An 18,269-nucleotide genomic window follows, 5' to 3' on the forward strand; every position below is an offset into this window, starting at 1 on the left:
TATCTTTTTACAATTATATATTGTATTATATATGTTATACATGTGTGTGAATATATATGTACATATAAAATATATATAATCAGATTTGAAAATGAATAAAATCTGGGTCTTTACAGAAAGTCTTTCTACAACTCAAACAGTGGAAAACCCTTTGAACATTAAACAATTTTAACAAAAGATTCTGTACAATGCTAAACAGTTTTATTTATACATACAAAATATAAAAGGAGTAGTGTTTAAAATTACAGAACTCCTTAATATTTAACGGCAGGCAATCTCAAAAAAAAATAACATTCCATTTACAAATATTTTCAAGCAATAAATATGTATTCATAAATAGTGTAAATCTGTATCAAGATTAGAAACAAAATCACAAATTTAAAGTTTATTCCTTAGTCTATGTGCAATCCATTATCTTTGTATCTTTGTTATTAGGCTACTAAATTTTTAAAAAAGTTTTAATTTGGAACCATTATGGCCTCAAAACAATACAGAAAAACTTAATGCAGTTAAAAAATATTTTTCTCCTTTAATTTTTCACATTAAAAAAGTTAACCAAAGATTTAAATTTATTAACTATCTTCACGAACAAATGGCCAGTGAGGACAGTGTATCTTCCTCCAGGAAACTTCTGAAAGGATAAAATATAGATGAAAACTAATTTATCAGTCCAGAAACAGAGAAACAAACAACAAAAAAGGTATCTTCAAGTCAGTAGTCTGTTGGACAATGCCAGTTTTTTCAGATACCATAAAACATGTGATAATTATTATTAAGCAAAGCTGGATCATCCTGGAGCAGAAAAGTGCTCTCCTACATTCAGTTGGTTGACAATATTCTTGGAAGGTTGCATAGACATTAGCTTTTAGTCAGCACTCTTATGAAGCAGCTACAAACCCAGTGGTGCAGAACTTTCCTGAAGATCAGAAAAGATGTCATTTAATATTCATGGAACAATATCAAGAAGAGGAGGATGATACTGAAGGAGCCTAAAATTAAAAGTGAGGTGTATTAATTATTTTAGTATATTATTAATCCTTAAAAGTGTTCTCTAGTTCATGGCTATAAACGATATACAGCCTACTTATGAAGTGAGTTAGAAACACCAAGTCTTAAGAAAGTTCAATAGCCTGCTAATTATTATGTGCTTTTATTGTGTCCTTTAGGACCATATTTCTAAGAGTTCTAAATTGTTACCCTCATTTTTCTGTACATCATTTAGTCACAAAAACTTACAGGACATACCAAATTGACTGCTAAAACAAAGAATTTGTGAAAAACTTTTAAAATTTTAATTAAAATTTCACTAGTTATTGGTTCATGAACATTTCTCAGCTAGAGTATATATTGCACATATTTCTCATAATTTTTCTCTTTTTTAAGCAAGCGTAGGCACCATTCAATTAAAAATACTACAAACTAAATTTCAATATTTAGAACAAAAGGCACTTGACCAGTATTAACAACTCATGAATAACTGTATTTCCATTCATAAAGCCATTCAAAGTCAAAAGTAAAGGCAACCTGTCTTTGATATTAAAATCTGCAGAATTCACAAACTTCTGAATTTAGTTTCATGCATCTTATAAACTGTATCATTAGTCAAAATCCATCAAATATTTCCATGAGTTTAAAACATAACCAGAACGAGGTTTTAAATAAATACAATTAAGCTCTGAAAATAGAAGAATATTAAAAACATAATGATTTTTCTTTAGATCATAGCTACAGAATTAAGTAACCAACATTTGGTTTTATCAATTAAGTCAAGTAGCATAAAGACTATGATAATACTCTAAAAGTACACAAAGATTTTTAAATGTAATTATTGTTATTATTTAGGCCATTCTCACTGAAAAGGACAAACAGTAATATATATTAATTTCATAAAAGGCTTCAAAGTATGAAAAAGAGGAATATTTTCTTACACATCATCTATTGAACCAATGGAAAATGTATACATCTTATTAATCCTTATTAACTAGTTAGCAAAAACAAACACTGCTTCTTCACAACCCAGCTAACTATGTACTCTCACATGATGAATTCACTTACTAATGTAAACTGGTCATATACTTGCATGAGGTCCTCCATTTTGTATTCTTCTAGCACCACAAAATTGTCCAGATTTCCACTTGTTTTTCGTGCACAGTCATGGCAATGTACTATGTATGTCTTTTGAGAATTGCTTTCAGTAGTAACAAAAAGAAGATCAAAAACCTCCACCTATTTTATAAGAGAAAAAGCACTGAACAGAGACAGCTGAATTTATCTGCACAACTTATAAAACTATGGAATTCTACTTTACATGAAAATGTGGACAGTTATTTTTGTCTAAATGCTGGGACTTAAAAAAGCCAGAGGGTTGTATGTTTGAGATACCAGGTTTATTTTGTAGGACATCCAAAGACAAGGGTAATGTTATATATTTAGAGATTAAACTAATGGAATGAAATCCTCGTTATAATCACTAATTAAAGTTTAATCAAACATTTACAAGGATCAGCCTATTTTTATTTTCCCCAGAATATCAGAACAAAAATAGAAAAAAGAGATAAATGATTTTTTTTTTACTTTTTCATAATAGTATTCATAGTGTTCTGGTTTTGGTTGTCTCTCTCTCCTCACACTGAGCTCCACAAAGGTTGTCACTAAACTATTTTATTCATTTTTGGACTCTTAGATATCATAGTGCTTAGTCTGGAAGCAAACCAAACCAAAATAATAATAATAATAATAAAAGTAAAGGAAAAAAAGGAAACAAAACACTTGAATGAACATGATGAGATTATTTTCAAGAGCCCAAAACTCAAGGATGACTAATAAAGGGTGTTCACTTCTAAGCCTACTATATTAAGAAAAGTAAGTACAGGGTGTATTCATGAACTTTACCATACTGAGAGACAATAAGTGCATCTTAGAAAGAATGTGGAGTTGCAATGACTCAGCCAGGAAAATGGATAATAGATAGAATACTTGTTTTCATATACAGAATAGATTCTTATTTATCTGAGGTATAATACCTAACCAGAATCTGTTTGGCCTTATAATAATATACTTCAATGAGGCTATACAATATTAAAATAGCTAACAGATTTAATCAGTATATCTCATAAGTGTAACACAATTTCAAGATCTAGTTCAGAACTTTCCAAGTTCTAGGCAAGTGATCTGATTTCTGTTTGACTTGTTCAGTTATTAGAAACTCATCACCTCAAATCATCTTGGAACAACTTAATTAAACTTAAAAGCTTTTGCACAGCAAAAAAAAAAAAATCCCATAAAAGATACGAAAAGACAGCACTCAGAATGGAAGAATATTTGCAAACGAAGTAACTGACAAGGGATTAATCTCCAAAATACACAAATAGCTCATGCAGCTCAGTATCAAAAAAACAAGCAACCCAAACAAAAAATGGGCGGAAGACCTAAATAGACATTTCTCCAAAAAAATGACCATACAGATGGCTAAGAGGCACATGAAAAGATGCTCAACATCACTAATTATTAGGAAATGCAAATCAAAACTACAATGAGGCATCATCTCACACCAGTTAGAATGGGCATCATCAGAAAATCTACAAACAACAAATGCTGGAGAGGGTGTGGAGAAAAGGGAACCCTCTTGCACTGTTGGTGGGAATGTAAATTGATACAGCCACTATGGAGAACAGTATGGAGGTTCCTTAAAAACTAAAAATAGAATTACCATATGATCTAGCAATCCCCCTACTGGGCATATACCCAGAGAAAACAGTAATTCAAAAAGACACATGCACCCCAATGTTCACTGCAGCACTATTTACAATAGCCAGGACATGGAAGCAACCTAAATGTCCAATGACAGATGAATGGATAAAGAAGATGTGGTACATAAATACACTGGAATATTATTCAGCCATAAAAAGGAATGAAACTGGGTCATTTGTAGAGACGTGGATGGACCTAGAGTCTGTGACACAGAATGAAGTCAGTCAGCAAGAGAAAAACAAATATAGTATACTAACACATATATGTGGAATCTAGAAAACTGGTACAGATGAATTTATACGCAGAACAGGAACAGGGATGCTGCATAGAGAACGGGCATGTGGACACGGGGGAAAGCAGAGGGTACAACGAATTGGGAGATCAGGATTGACATAAATACACTACAATGTGTGAAACAAATAGCTAGTGGAAACCTGTTGTATAGCACAGGGAGTTCAGCTCAGTGCTCTGTGGTGACCTCCTAGTTGCATGGGATGGTGGGGTAGAAGAGGGGTCCAAGAGGGAGGGGATATATGTATACATATAGCTGATTCACTTCATTGTACAGCAGAAATTGTAAAGCAATTACAAAAAAATGCAGAGTTCATAAGGTTTTCTTTTACTATGAATAGGCAGTAACATACTTTAGCGACCCCAGTTAAAAAAGTTGTGTTTCTTCAACTTGTCATCATTTGTCATTTGATCAACTATCCTATTGATTTTACTTTCTAAACACTTCTCCCTTTCTTCTATATCCCTAACACTACCTATGAGTCTCAGCCCTCCGTTAAGTTCTCTTAACACCATTCTAGCGATTTCCCTGGCAGTCCAGTGGTTAAGACTACGTGCTTTCAATGCAGGAGGCATGCGTATGATCTGGGAACTAAGATCCCACACGCCTCGTGATGCAGCCAAACAAACAAACAAAAAAACAAATAAACCAAACACACTACCCATTCTAGTAGTCTCCCAACTAGCCTCTTCACTTTCTACCTCCATCCTCTTCAATGATCAACTACCACTCCTCCCTGAAACACGTATCTTTACTTAAGAGTCCCTTGCTCTAAAACTTTTAATGACCTTAGAATAAACATCAGATTCCTTAAATTCAAGATGCTCACAAGCTACACACCATCTCTTACACATTCTGAAAATATGTGCTACATTTTCTAGCCACACTGAATTACTTAACCTCTTTATTATGTACACCACTTGTTTCCCCATCTGTAATACCTAATGATGCTTTATTCTCCAATTCAAGCCATTTTTCACCTGCTGAAATCAAATTCATCCTTCAAGGGGCTTCGATGGTAATGTTACAAAATCATTTTTCGTAAACATTTGTATAGTAGTCTGTATATATGCCCATAGTCATTACGGTTTCATATATATCACATTTAGTTGTTAACAAACTGTATTATCCAAGTAGAATATAAGCTCCTCCAGAACAGCTACCACATCTTTATCTTTGTACTTTTTACAAGTCTTGGTCACAAGAGAAAAAAATTAAAAATTAATGAAATTAACTAGAAAGGACTTAACACTTATCAGCCTAGGCCTATACTGAAATAGATCCAGTTTGCTGGCAACTGTGCACTTACTACAAATTGTTCCTGATTTAAAATCTGAGATGATAATCATCTGGTAAGAAGGTACAACACAAATACCACTGTTAGGAGATACTTCTGAGTTAATATTTAATGAAATATTATACCATCAAATGAAAATTTAATACAATTGCTATGATAGTCAATTTCAATAAAATACATTAAAGTATAGGTAAATTTATAATTAAAAAACAAAAGAAACTAAATCTTAGAGAAACCACAACAAAACTGTCAATAAGAAGTTACCTCGCAAATGCTACAGTAATGCGCTGGTTCATCATTTGTCCGCCCATGCCATATAACCTCTTTTCCTGCTGTAATAAGAGCTTCCCTCAGTGTCTGACACTGCTTTAGAATTTTCATAAGACAATACCTATTATGGAGAAAAATTATTGTGACAACTGAATACTGAGTATTCTTAGCACAAAAGAAACACCAAATAGAAATAACTTTGACATTCTTGGTTCTAAGGTCTATTCACATAATTTTCCTTTTTTCAATTTTTCAGGTCTAGTAGGCCTAACAATGATAATACTAAAGCACTGAAAGTTGAGAACTAATATTTGAATATAAAAATACAATGTTCTTAAGTCTACCAAAAAAACCCTCACATCTTATTTGAAGATATATTCTTACTTTTTACTTCAATTTAGACAACTGAGAGAGTTTCCCTAAGAGTCAATTTCTTCATCTTTGAAATGACCAGTCTGAACTGCAGGCTGACTTTTGATTATAGTAAGGTAAGAAGGTACATATTTACATCTAGATACAACAGAATTATTTTTATATAATTGATTTTAAAATTCTGGATTATGTAAAAAATTATCTATGAATTATGATATAAAATTAGTTTAACTATAGTACTAAAGGAAAAAAGGGTATTATTGTTTCAATTTAAATTTGAAGGTAGTATAATGGAATCTTTATATTAACACAAACTTTTTTGTAATTTATACTTTCCTTACGTGCATACTTGATGCTAACAATATATTGAATTCTCACAAAAAGTGCTAATTTTTCTATAATTTGCTGTCACTGCTCAGAATTGTCTATTACAGTTGCCACAAATGTGGCAACAATGGGAACTTTGAGAACTCTCAAAGTTCTCCTTTGAAGGCAGAGCTGGACTAGTTGATCTATAAGGTACATTTCAACTCTAAAATTATCCTAAAAAGCACGAAATTGGTTTAGCAAAAATGATGTCACAACAATGTCTGTGAATAGTATAACCCCCTGGAATCATGATCAGACTAACTTGGAGCTCTTTGATATACTGAATTGCTACTAACTTAGAATTTGGAACGTATTATTATTACATAAACTATTATTTGAAAAAAATGATATTACATTAACAGTATCTGAAACTATCTTATCTTTATAGGCTTTTAGTCTTTCTTTCCCATTAGAATGTAGGATTAATGAGAGCAAAGGCTTTGTCTATTTTGTTACCTGCAGTAGGACTGTGCCAGGTATACAGTAGGTATATAATAAATATTTGATTACTAAGCAAGTAAGTAAATTCTACAATATGATACATAATAGCAGATTTAGATTCCCTTAATTTATATTTCTATGCTATTTGTTATTTGCCAGGTTAAACTATTATTATCCGTTTTTTAAAATCAAAGAATAAGTCTGGAGTAAATTTACTTTAAGTAAAAACTTGTTCATTTATTTAAAAACATAAAAAGTATAATAATATTAAATCTAAACTTGCATGAAAATTTTCTTGAGTATCATATAAAATCATACCACTTTCAATCTGCCTAGACAAATTCTTTTCAGTTTTTAAGAAACAAAGCCATACCTTACCTGTATTTGTATATCGAAGTAAGAAAAGCTTTGTAGTGTGGTGTGGTGTGTTTGTGTGTGTGTGTTTGAAAGAAGTGCTAGGACAAGCAAGAAGTAAAAATTCAGTTCTGGAAAGAAAATATATATCAAACTAGACATACAGCATTCCTTGATGTCCTCCTCCTACCCCTCTCCAATATGGTTTCACCTCTGGGACTAGACATCTTTTCACATAAGTACTGCTTCAAAATATTTATTTCACAGGAAAATAATGATTAAAACTCTGCAAATTTTTATTTGCACAGACAGCAATGCTCATAAACTTAACAATGCTATCATGTGGGAAAATAAAATGTTAACATTTTATTCATGAAGATAGCATTCATGAAGGGTTACATACATTAGGCCACCTAAGTTTTTATGCTACCTAAGCCCACTGTCAGAGGCATTATTGTCCATCCCATTTTACAAACAAGGAAAATGGAGAACAGAAGGGTGAAATTTCCCAAAATAAGATCCCAAATGATGCAGATAGATACTGGAATAAATAAAAGTTAGGCTGACTCAATATTAAAGTCTTTCTGACAACAATCTCAGACTGTCACCACAATTTTAGTAGATGATACGGAAATTAAAAACCAAGAGATGCCTTGCCTTTTCCAGCCTATCTTACTGACAGAGGCATGTAAAAAAAGTGAGCCTAATATATGGTGATAATTGTGGGCATACTACGAATCACTGTAACTGGCTTCATTTACCATTCAACTGCATAAAGAACACTTGCTATTTATATTACAAAGTTGAATCAGTACCAAAAGATCTCACCTACTACATTATCGTTTAATTCCTTTCAAGGATTTTATCAAAAGGAATGCTCTAATATTAATGAACATATGAGTTGCATGAAAATGAAGAAAATCAAAGCACTGTAATAAATTTCAAATATCTTCAAATATTAACTATAATTTGAAGAGTGAGGATTCCCTTAAACTTTCAATCAACTCATTTTTTAATTAAAACCAAGAAAGAAGAAATATTTATTTTGGAGAATACAGATAAAAATCAAGAATAAACAACAACTCCATTACCTGTATTTTAAGCTTTAAAGTACATATTTAGTGTCCCCTCATGATACATAAATGATAATACTTAGAAATAGGGAAGGAAATTATTTTTCAGCTATCCAAGGAAAAATATATCCACTCAACTTAACTCCAATCTCAAATAGTGACCAAAGGAACAGTATTATATATCTCCTGATATGATACAAATAGAAAACACATTATCTCTTTTCAAAAATGTTTAACCTGAATCTAATGTAAGGAAACACCCAGACAAACCCAACATCTGAAACATTATAAAATGCACCTGGCCTGGTCTCTTCAAATAAAAAGACAATGTCGTTAAGAATGGTTCTTGGGCTTCCCTGGTGGCACAGTGGTTAAGAATCTGCCTGCCAATGCAGAGGACACGGGTTCGAGCCCTGGTCTGGGAAGATCCCACATGCCTCGGAGCAACTAAGCCCGTGAGCCACAACTACTGAGCCTGCGCGTCTGGAGCCTGTGCTCCACGACAATGAGAAGCCCGCGCACTGCGATGAAAAGTACCGCCCGCTCACCGCAACTAGAGAAAGCCTGAGCACAGAAACGAAGACCCAACAGTCAAAAATAAAATCAATTAATTAATTAATTAAAAAAAAAAAAAAACCGTTCTTAAAAGAGACCAAAAAGACATGACATGATTGAACGAGTCCAAAAAGAACAGCCAAATACTATATTCAACGTGAACTCTGAATGACTCTAAATTGGGAATAAGAGTGAACTAAAGAGAAGCGATACCTTTTAAAGAACTATTTGGACAGGTGATAAATTTTAACTACAGATAATATGATATTCTGATTTTAGTTATCTTAGGTGTGACAAAGCTACTATGAGTATGAATGGTAAGGCCCTTATTTTTAAAAGATGTAGAATAAATTAGGCAGGATTCCATAGATAGTAAGTAAATGTGGCAAAAACTTAAATGGTAAACTAAGATGAAAATTCTATCAATATTCAGTGTACTATTCTCCAACTTTTCTGCAGGGCTGAAAAAGTTTATACAATAATATAATTCAACTTGTGTAATTCAATTTGTGTAGTGCAGCTATGTTTTGTGGTAAAATTTACTTTAAAAATATATATATATCTTAATATGGAAAGATACAGGAGTTGAGTAAATTAAAATAAGACATCAGTGGACTTAAACTTTAAGTACTCTTAATGCAGCCTTTCTGTGATGTTTTAAAAATAGCTAATAGTTCAGAAACCTCAGCATCTCAAATCTTAGCAGGAATTATATATAAGCTAGCTCCAGCTATCAGTCCTCTATACTAGGCAACAGAGCTATCTACCCCTCTGAGTGTTTACAGAAATTTTTCTTTAAACATTCTATGAAGACTTTAAATTCTGCATGTTGAAAAAGCCAGGCTGTAACATCACTATCAATATCTAACTCATTCCTCTCCTTATTCTTTAGCCACAATCTCAGTGACAAGAGCCAATGCTGTGTAACAATCCCTAATCAAGCAAAACAGATGCCTCCCTTATCTCAACCATTCAACCATGAAATATATCTTATTTTATTCTCTAAATTCTGGCTGCCTCTTGTCTGAACGGTAGTAATTACCTTTCAATTCATGCCTATATTCTTCCTATCTTCATCATACTGTGGCCAACTGATTTAACCTCCAAATTTGATATTTTTACTTCCAAAATTAAAAATTCTTCTCATTAGCAACTGTTGCTGGTGTGAAACCTACGTGAAATTTTTAGCCAAACAGTTTATATATGTTCCATAACTATTATGAATGAACAAGTTGAGCTTAACTGCAAAGACACAGTTTTAATTCTGATCCACATCAGGAGAAATTCAGTTCAGTTGTAACATAAAGGATTTGTCAAAAAGTTTTGACAGTAATTTAAGTCAAAAGAGAAATTTCTACACTGAGATCAACTATTAGAGTGATTCCTCGAGGTTTAGGATTAAAATCTTTGAAGTCAAGTCCGTTGCATTCTAAAATGACAGACAATAATAATCAACATAATGAATATGCTTTTCACTCATGATTTTCCTTGCTGCCATTTTTAGGTGGTATCTGGAAGAATATGAAATAAAGTACGAATGAAGATTAGTCCAATATAGTAAAATGGCTAAGTTGTAGAAATCTGAAAAGATGTACTAAATCACTAAGTCACACAAAAGGCTTTCTAGCTTTAGAAGGCACTGATACCAAACTTGAACTAACTACAAAGGAAAAAAAAATTAGGCATCTTATAGAGTAGTTTGAGAAAAGAAAGATAATTCAGTCTTAAACCAACAAAGAAATCAGTAGTTGGCAAGTGGAAATACCCTTGCCATTTTAAAATCACATAGTGCAAATACAAACTAAGTGGCAAAGCACTTATAGTTTAGTTACACCAAGTATTCCTAAGGTTTGTAAAACTCAGTTGGTGTTTAAAACAGGCTACTATAGTTATTACGTAGCTCATTTACAGTGCCCATTCACGTTTCACTACAGAATTATTAATGTGTTTAAGAATGCTGTCCTATACCCTGCTAGTATGGGTGGTAGGGAAAAATATGTATCTTTTTTTTCTTTTTTTTAATTTTTGGCTGCACTGGGTCTTCACTGCTGTGCCCATACTCCCTCTAGTTGCGGTGAGCAGGGGCCACTCCCCACTGCAATGCACAGGCTTCACGGGCTTCTTGGGCTTCTCACTGCGGTGGCCTCTCCTGCCGTGGAGAGCAGGCTCCACGTGCGCGGACTTCAGTAGTCGTGGCTCACAGGCTCTAGAGCGCAGGCTCAGTAGTTGTGCTGCACGGGCCCAGCTGCTCCACAGCATGTGGGATCTTCCCGGACCAGGGCTCGAACCCGTGTCCCCTGCATTGGCAGGCGGATTCTCAACCACTGCGCCACCAGGGAAGCCTCAAAGTATGTGTCTTTTTAAAACCAAAGAACGGAACTATAACCTAGAGTATTTCTTCTGTAAAGTTTTTCCTGAATTCTCTCTTCAAAGAGCCGTCCTCTATGCTCCCCCATTGTACCTTAGCAACAGTTCCATTAAAGCAAAGAGTATGTTTCTCGGGCTTCCCTGGTGGCGCAGTGGTTGAGAGTCCGCCTGCCAATGCAGGGGACACGGGTTCGAGCCCTGGTCTGGGAAGATCCCACATGCCGTGGAGCAACTAGGCCCGTGAGCCACAACTACTGAGCCTGCGCGTCTGGAGCCTGTGCTCCGCAACAAGAGAGGTCGCGATAGTGAGAGGCCGGCGCACCGCGATGAAGAGTGGCCCCCACTTGCCACAACTAGAGAAAGCCCTCACACAGAAGTGAAGACCCAACACAGTCAAAAATAAAAAAATATAAATAAACTAATTAATTTAAAAAAAAAAAAAAAAGAGTATGTTTTTTCAATAGCTGTGCAAAGAGTAGATTGTTTCTAATAGTTAGCACCCGAAAAATTGATCACACCTTTCAAAGCATCCTGCAAAGTACCTAGGCACCCAGTTGGTTCACAATGAACACTGACTGAATTAAAGAATAGAAAGATCTCTTTACACCTCAGTAGATGACACTGGTAAATATTCCTTATTTTCTTTTTGGTTGATTTGCTATACTTAAGCATACTATATTTAGCTACAAACCAACTATAAAGAGGTTTAAAATAGTAAACATGGTGGTAAAAATAGAATATTTAAGCATACATCTAAAAGTAGTAGTGTGAGAAATGACTATCAAGAGAGCTGGAGGTGAGGGAGTGTCAAATTCTTTCAGTAATTCATGTGCTAGGCTTAAAAATGTAGATTCTCAAGAATTCTACAATTGTGATGTCTTGTATTTAAAATGGCTAGTCACTGGTTACCTCAACCAAGTAGTTTCAGGGATACATCAAAGTGAAAAGCCATACTGCTATGAATGGAGGAATGAAAAAGATGCCCAAAGCTAACACATCAAATGACTCAAAGCAAAGGGAATAATTACAAGAAAGAAACTGTTTAGGAATCAACACAGCACACAAAACAGGTTAAATTAATACCACCTCCTTTTGACAGGATTTGAGGACAAAAGCAATGATATGGATACAATAATTAAACAGCAAAAAAACTTCTGGGAAGACAACAAAAACGATAAATCTTTGTTATTTCTTTAACAACATATTCTCATTGCTCTCCTGCCTCTCTCTGTTCATTCTCTTATCTAGTTCCTCATTTTTCCTGTTCTTAAATACAACTACTCTTTGAAGTTCTATTCCTCATTGTTAGTTCTCTTCCTGTAAAGGTAATAATCACAAAATAGTAGGTAAAACACTCCCCAGTTAGTTGGCTCCTGCTTTGCTCTCTGAAGTTATTTCCCATAGCTTTTTCTAAAATCTGTTTCCATCTTCTCAGTCTTGCTACTGCCCCAAATGAAGTGATGTGTAACAATTACAAACAAAGACCTTCCTCCTGAACCAATATAGGTGTTTTAAAATGCTGATTCTGCACCTAACTAGATAGGCAACCTAAGCCTGGTGTAACTGAAATAATTTTTGTTCAGCACTTAGAATAAAACTTAGTAAGATTACAAAGTACTACTGGACATCTAAAACCTACTTAATATGGAAACCCAAAGGGATATTTCATTCATTCTTTTCCCACAACAAATTCTCTACTCTTTCCTTCTCCTATACCTTCGTCCTTCACATAAATTACCTTGCTTTTCCAAAGAACAGCTCCCCGCAAACATCCCTGACTCTGTAGGACCCAAGATATATAGCATTAACATTTTAAAAAATTAGGATATTATTTTTTTTTTTACTGAGTTGTAATTGATGTCATTGATACATTTTAAAATCTACAACTTTTAATCCATGTATTTACATGCTCTACAACTTTTGCCCTCCTACCTCCACTGTCTCTCCCCATCTTCCCTAAATGAAGACAGGAATTTGCACAGAATATTTATAAATCTTCAGGGCTCAGCCCAGTTCCATCTATTCAGCTAGTACTCAAATATCTATAAAGCTAGTACTCAAATGTCTATTAAATGAAAGACACTGCAAATAAGAGTTGGTGGTGAATGAAAGTACATTTTGAGAGGTGGCTGAATGACCCTGGTTAACATTTTTAATCAGAGTGATAACAAAAAGAGGAGCTAATTAAACAGAGACAACTAAAGGTGGAAGTAGAATTCTGAAATTATAATAAATGCAGTCAATATTCAAAATGATTCCATATTTTATAAGGAAGTATTAAAAAACTCTACAAGAAACACAGCACCAATAAGTAAATATATTCACTTAGGGTATTAAATATATTTTTAAAACTGTGTAAGGAAAATATGGATGAAAACTATTTCCAGTAATTTAAATAGAAGAAAACCTGGATTTGTATACTCAAGTCCAATATTAAGACAACTGCTATGACAAAGAAAACGTAATTTAAAATGCCACCATAGAAAAATGGGAACATTTCCATTCATGGAAGGCAAGACTTGGTGTCCTGCATTTTAAATACTGATAGAGACACTGACACAGTGGAAGGGGTCTAGAAGATGTTGAGAACAATGAGGGTAGAGAATGAAAATGACAGAAGTGAGAGATGTTTTAAGTTTATGAACTAGAGATAACAAAACCACAAGATGATAATTGTCTTTTCTTGCTTCCTTTTTCCTTATCACACTATCCAATCTATGTGTAAACATTTGACAATAGACTGCAGTGTGATACTTCTTCCCAGTTCCACTGATACAATCAAAATCCAGGTTAGTCTGGATTTCTGCAATTGACTTATAACTGTTCTCTTTAGTTCTAATCTTCCATTCTCCAATCCTTTTTCCACAAAGTAATAGACAAATTCACATTTTTAAAATGTAAATCAACATCTATCCCTCTCCTTCTTCTACACACACACACAATTAGTACCTAAACTATTTAACAGTGCCTACACATCTATAATTTCGTACCTCACCATTTTCATGAACTCATTACCACAGCTATTCCCCTCCTTCACTCTGTTACAGCCATTTCTGTCTCATAAATACACCAAAGTTGTTCTCATTTAAGACTTTCACTTGTTTTGGGGGCCTGAAATGCTTTATCCTAGCTCTTCTTCTAGTGTCTCCTTTTTATGATTCCGATCCAAGTATGGAAACCATGCTCTCAGAAGCCACTTGAACAAAAAGTGCAGCATTCTTCACCCCCTAACCAAAAAACAAACAAATATGCAAAAATAAATTTTACTCATATTACTTAACAGTAACTTATTTATCTGTTTGGGAATTTGTCTGTCTGGCTTCACTACAGATTAAACCTCACAAAGGAAGAGATTTAGTTTTATACTCTGCAGTATTTATTTTATTGCCAAGAACAGCATCAAGCATAGAGTATGTGGTGCTCAAATACTTGTTGAATGTTATTCGTTTTGCGTAAGTCCTAAAAAAATCTGGGGCATTGAGACAAAAAGTACATTTTGGATCAGCCTATGAATATATTCATGAATTAGAGCTGAGGTAATGACCATACTGAGGAAGTTACCAAATGACCACCCATAAATTGTGGATTTTTAATAGGAATTACTCTGTTAGTTAAAAATTTGAATAACATTCTTTCAAACTTTTCTAATTTTACTTCTCAAACATTTAACAAAAAGGAATGAATCAATAAGTAAAACAGTGCATAGGCACATTACCCTGACCCTGCAATTTCTGTTTGGATATATTGGTTAGAACAAAATTTTGAAAATAAGTTTAAAATTGTTTAAAATTAGCCAGCATTATTTTTAAAGATACTGGTTTGGGAGACACTGTAAATCTCCCTCTCCCATTCACAAAGTTCATGAACATAAACAGGCCCTGAAGTGACTTAAGAACAACTAAAAAAATTACTGGTTTAACTATTTAGCCTGTAATTTCCCAAATTCATTTCAGCAGAGTTATTGTTCATTAGTGATGCAGTGGGGGGAGGAGAAGGGCAAGAAAAGCATGTAAACTGAAATCTGGAGAAGCACTAAGTGGCACTGCTTGAAAAAATGTACAAGCAGAAACATCATGGTTCCATTCCATACCACTGCAATAAAGCAAATATTACAATAAGGCAAGTCACACAATTTTCTGGTTTCGCAAAAGTTATGTTTACTATGTATGGTAGTCTGTTAAGTCTGCAATAGCATTATATCAAAAAAATAACAATGCATACACCTTAATTAAAAATACTTCATTGGGCCTTCCCTGGTGGCGCAGTGGTTGAGAGTCTGCCTGCCAATGCAGGGGACACGGGTTCGAGCCCTGGTCTGGGAAGATCCCACATGCCGTGAAGCAGCTAAGCCCGTGAGCCACAACTACTGAGCCTGCGCGTCTGGAGCCTGTGCTCCCCAACAAGAGAGGCCACAATAGCGAGAGGCTCGCGCACCACGATGAAGAGTGGCCCCCGCTTGCCGCAACTGGAGAAAGCCCTTGCACAGAAACGAAGACCCAACACAGCCATAAATAAAATTAAAAAAAAAAAAAAAAAAAAACTTCATTGCAAGAAAAATTGCTAATTAGCATGTGAACCTTCAGCAAGTCATAATCTTTTTACAATAGTAACATCAAAGAGCACTAATCATAGATCACTGCAGGAAATATAGTAATAAAGAAAAAATCTGAAGTATTGTGAGAATTACCAACATGAGACACAAAGAAAGAAAGTGGGCAAGTGCTCCTGAAAAGATGGTGCTGACAGACTTGTTCTCTATAGGGTTGCCACAAACCCTCAATTTGTAGAAAACAATATCTGCAAAGAGCAGTAAGGCAAAGAGCAATAAAATGAGGTATGCCTGTATTCTAAATATACTTACAAAAGAAATGGAACAGAAACTAGGCTAATAAATCAGAAATTACTAGAATATATATATTCAAATTATTTACCTACTAAATTTGTAATGAGTGGTTCAAGAAGGTAAGGGGATGATTTAATTATGGCAGAAAATTTAAATAGTTAAAACACTTTTTTAAATGCTAATTTCTTTACGAGATATTTTTATTTTATTATCATTCTCACTCCCTGTGCTGCAGGCAGACATCAAATATTAAAACTAAAGATACCCCAGGACGTCACTTTGGTCAGAGGGTAAGGGAAAGCACAGATGTGTGAATTTACTGGTAAAGACTCATGTATGCCTTCATTCCTCTTTGTACCACAACAATCTATCTGGAAAGAAAAAATATTTTTTTACATGCAAATGCTCTTATTTTGTCAAGATTTCTGAACCACTTTATCATCTGATGTCAACTGATATAATTCTTTGGGGTAAAAATAATTAGGAAACACTCTTCACCATATTCCCTATCCCCACCACCACCCCCAAAAGAGGAACTACAGCAATTTTGGAAAGTACTTACTTAATCATTTCAAAAAGCTGGGGATCTGAGACTTTGATATTTCGTGCCATATTCCAGGAGAGATGAACCATGGGTACCACTGACTTCACACTTTGCAATTTGTTCCACTCATACCGTTCTACTGCCAGTTTATACTGGCAGGCTAGGAGGAAAAAAAAATTTTTTTAAGTTATAAAGCAAACTAACAAAATATATGAACATAATCATTATGACCTCTCAGGTGACCATTTTAACAGCAATTCTGAAAAACTAAAAACACTAAAAAACTGTTTTATAAGTTGCAGGATACACAATGCACAGAAATCTCTTGCATTCTTATACACTAATGATGAAAAATCTGAAAGAGAAATTATGGAAACACTCCCATTTACCATTGCAACAAAAAGAAAAAAATACCTAGGAATATACCTACCTAGGGAAAGAAAAGACCTGTATGCAGAAAACTATAAGACACTGATGAAAGGAATTAAAGATGATACAAACAGATGGAGAGATATACCATGTTCTTGGATTCGAAGAATCAACAATGTGAAAATGACTCTACTACCCAAAGCAATCTACAGATTCAGTGCAATCCCTATCAAACTACCAATGGCATTCTTCACAGAATTGGAAGAAAAAAATCTTACAATTTGTACAGAAACACGAAAGACCCCGAATAGCCAAAGCAATCTTGAGAAAGAAAAACACCATACCAGAGCTGGAGGAATCAGGCTCCTGGACTTCAGACTATATTACAAAGCTACAGTAATCAAGACAGTATGGTACTGGCACAAAAAAAGAAATATAGATCAATGGAACATCATAGAAAGCCCAGAGATAATCCCATGCATCTTTGGTCATCTTATCTATGACAAAGGAGGCAAGAATACAGAGTGGAGAAAAGACAGTCTCTTCAATAAGTGGTGCTGGGAAAACTGGACAGCTACATGTAAAAGAATGAAATTAGAACACTCCCGAGCACCATACACAAAAATAAACTCAAAATGGATTTGAGACCTAAATGTAACACCGGACACTATAAAACTCTTAGAGGAAAACATAGGAAGAACACTCTTTGACATAAATCACAGCAAGATCTTTTTTGATCCACCTCCTAGAGTAATGGAAATAAAAACAAAAATAAACAAATATGGACCTAATGAAACTTAAAAGCTTTTACACAGCAAAGAAAACCATAAACAAAACCAAAAGACATCCCTCAGAATGGGAGAAAATATTTGCAAATGAAGCAACTGACAAAGGATTCATCTCCAAAATATATAAACAGCTCATGCAGCTCAGTAAAGAAACAAACAACCCAATCCAACAATGGGCAGAAGACCTAAACAGACATTTCTCCAAAGAAGATATACAGATTGCCAACAAACACATGAAAGAATGCTCAACATCATTAATTATTAGAGAAATGCAAATCAAAACTACAATGAGGTATCACCTCACACCAGTTAGAATGGGCATCATCAGAAAATCTACAAACAACAAATGTTGGAGAGTCTGTGGAGAAAAGGGAGCCCTCTTGCACTGTTGGTGGGAATGTAAATTGATACAGCCACTATGGAGAACAGTATGGAGGTTCCTTAAAAAACTACAAATACAACTACCATGTGATCCAGCAATCCCACTACTGGGCATATACCCTGAGAAAACCATAGTTCAAAAAGAGTCATGTACCAAAATGTTCATTGCAGCTCTATTTACAATAGCCAGGTCATGGAAGCAAC

At 34.4% G+C, this 18,269-nt stretch overlaps 1 protein-coding gene across 7 annotated transcripts in view; it reads right to left on the reverse strand.

The window, feature by feature from the left end:
* Window positions 1–265: 265 nt before the first annotated feature.
* The window catches only part of LOC118889450 (lysine-specific demethylase 6A-like), a 161,951-nt gene continuing 143,947 nt past the window's right edge, over window positions 266–18,269 (reverse strand). For 6 of the 7 annotated variants that reach the window (XM_036841207.1, XM_036841206.1, XM_036841205.1 and 3 more), the window contains 4 exons: window positions 16,546–16,687; window positions 5,604–5,730; window positions 2,056–2,226; window positions 266–989 (listed from right to left, as the gene is read on the reverse strand). In XM_036841207.1, coding sequence (XP_036697102.1) covers window positions 960–989; window positions 2,056–2,226; window positions 5,604–5,730; window positions 16,546–16,687 — 470 coding nt within the window. In that variant the 3' untranslated portion in view covers window positions 266–959. The remainder of the gene's footprint in view (window positions 990–2,055; window positions 2,227–5,603; window positions 5,731–16,545; window positions 16,688–18,269) is intronic. The other variant, XR_005018535.1, reaches the window with a different exon arrangement.

Source organism: Balaenoptera musculus, chromosome Y (assembly GCF_009873245.2).
Source record: "Balaenoptera musculus isolate JJ_BM4_2016_0621 chromosome Y, mBalMus1.pri.v3, whole genome shotgun sequence".
NCBI classification, from domain to species: Eukaryota; Metazoa; Chordata; class Mammalia; order Artiodactyla; family Balaenopteridae; genus Balaenoptera; species Balaenoptera musculus.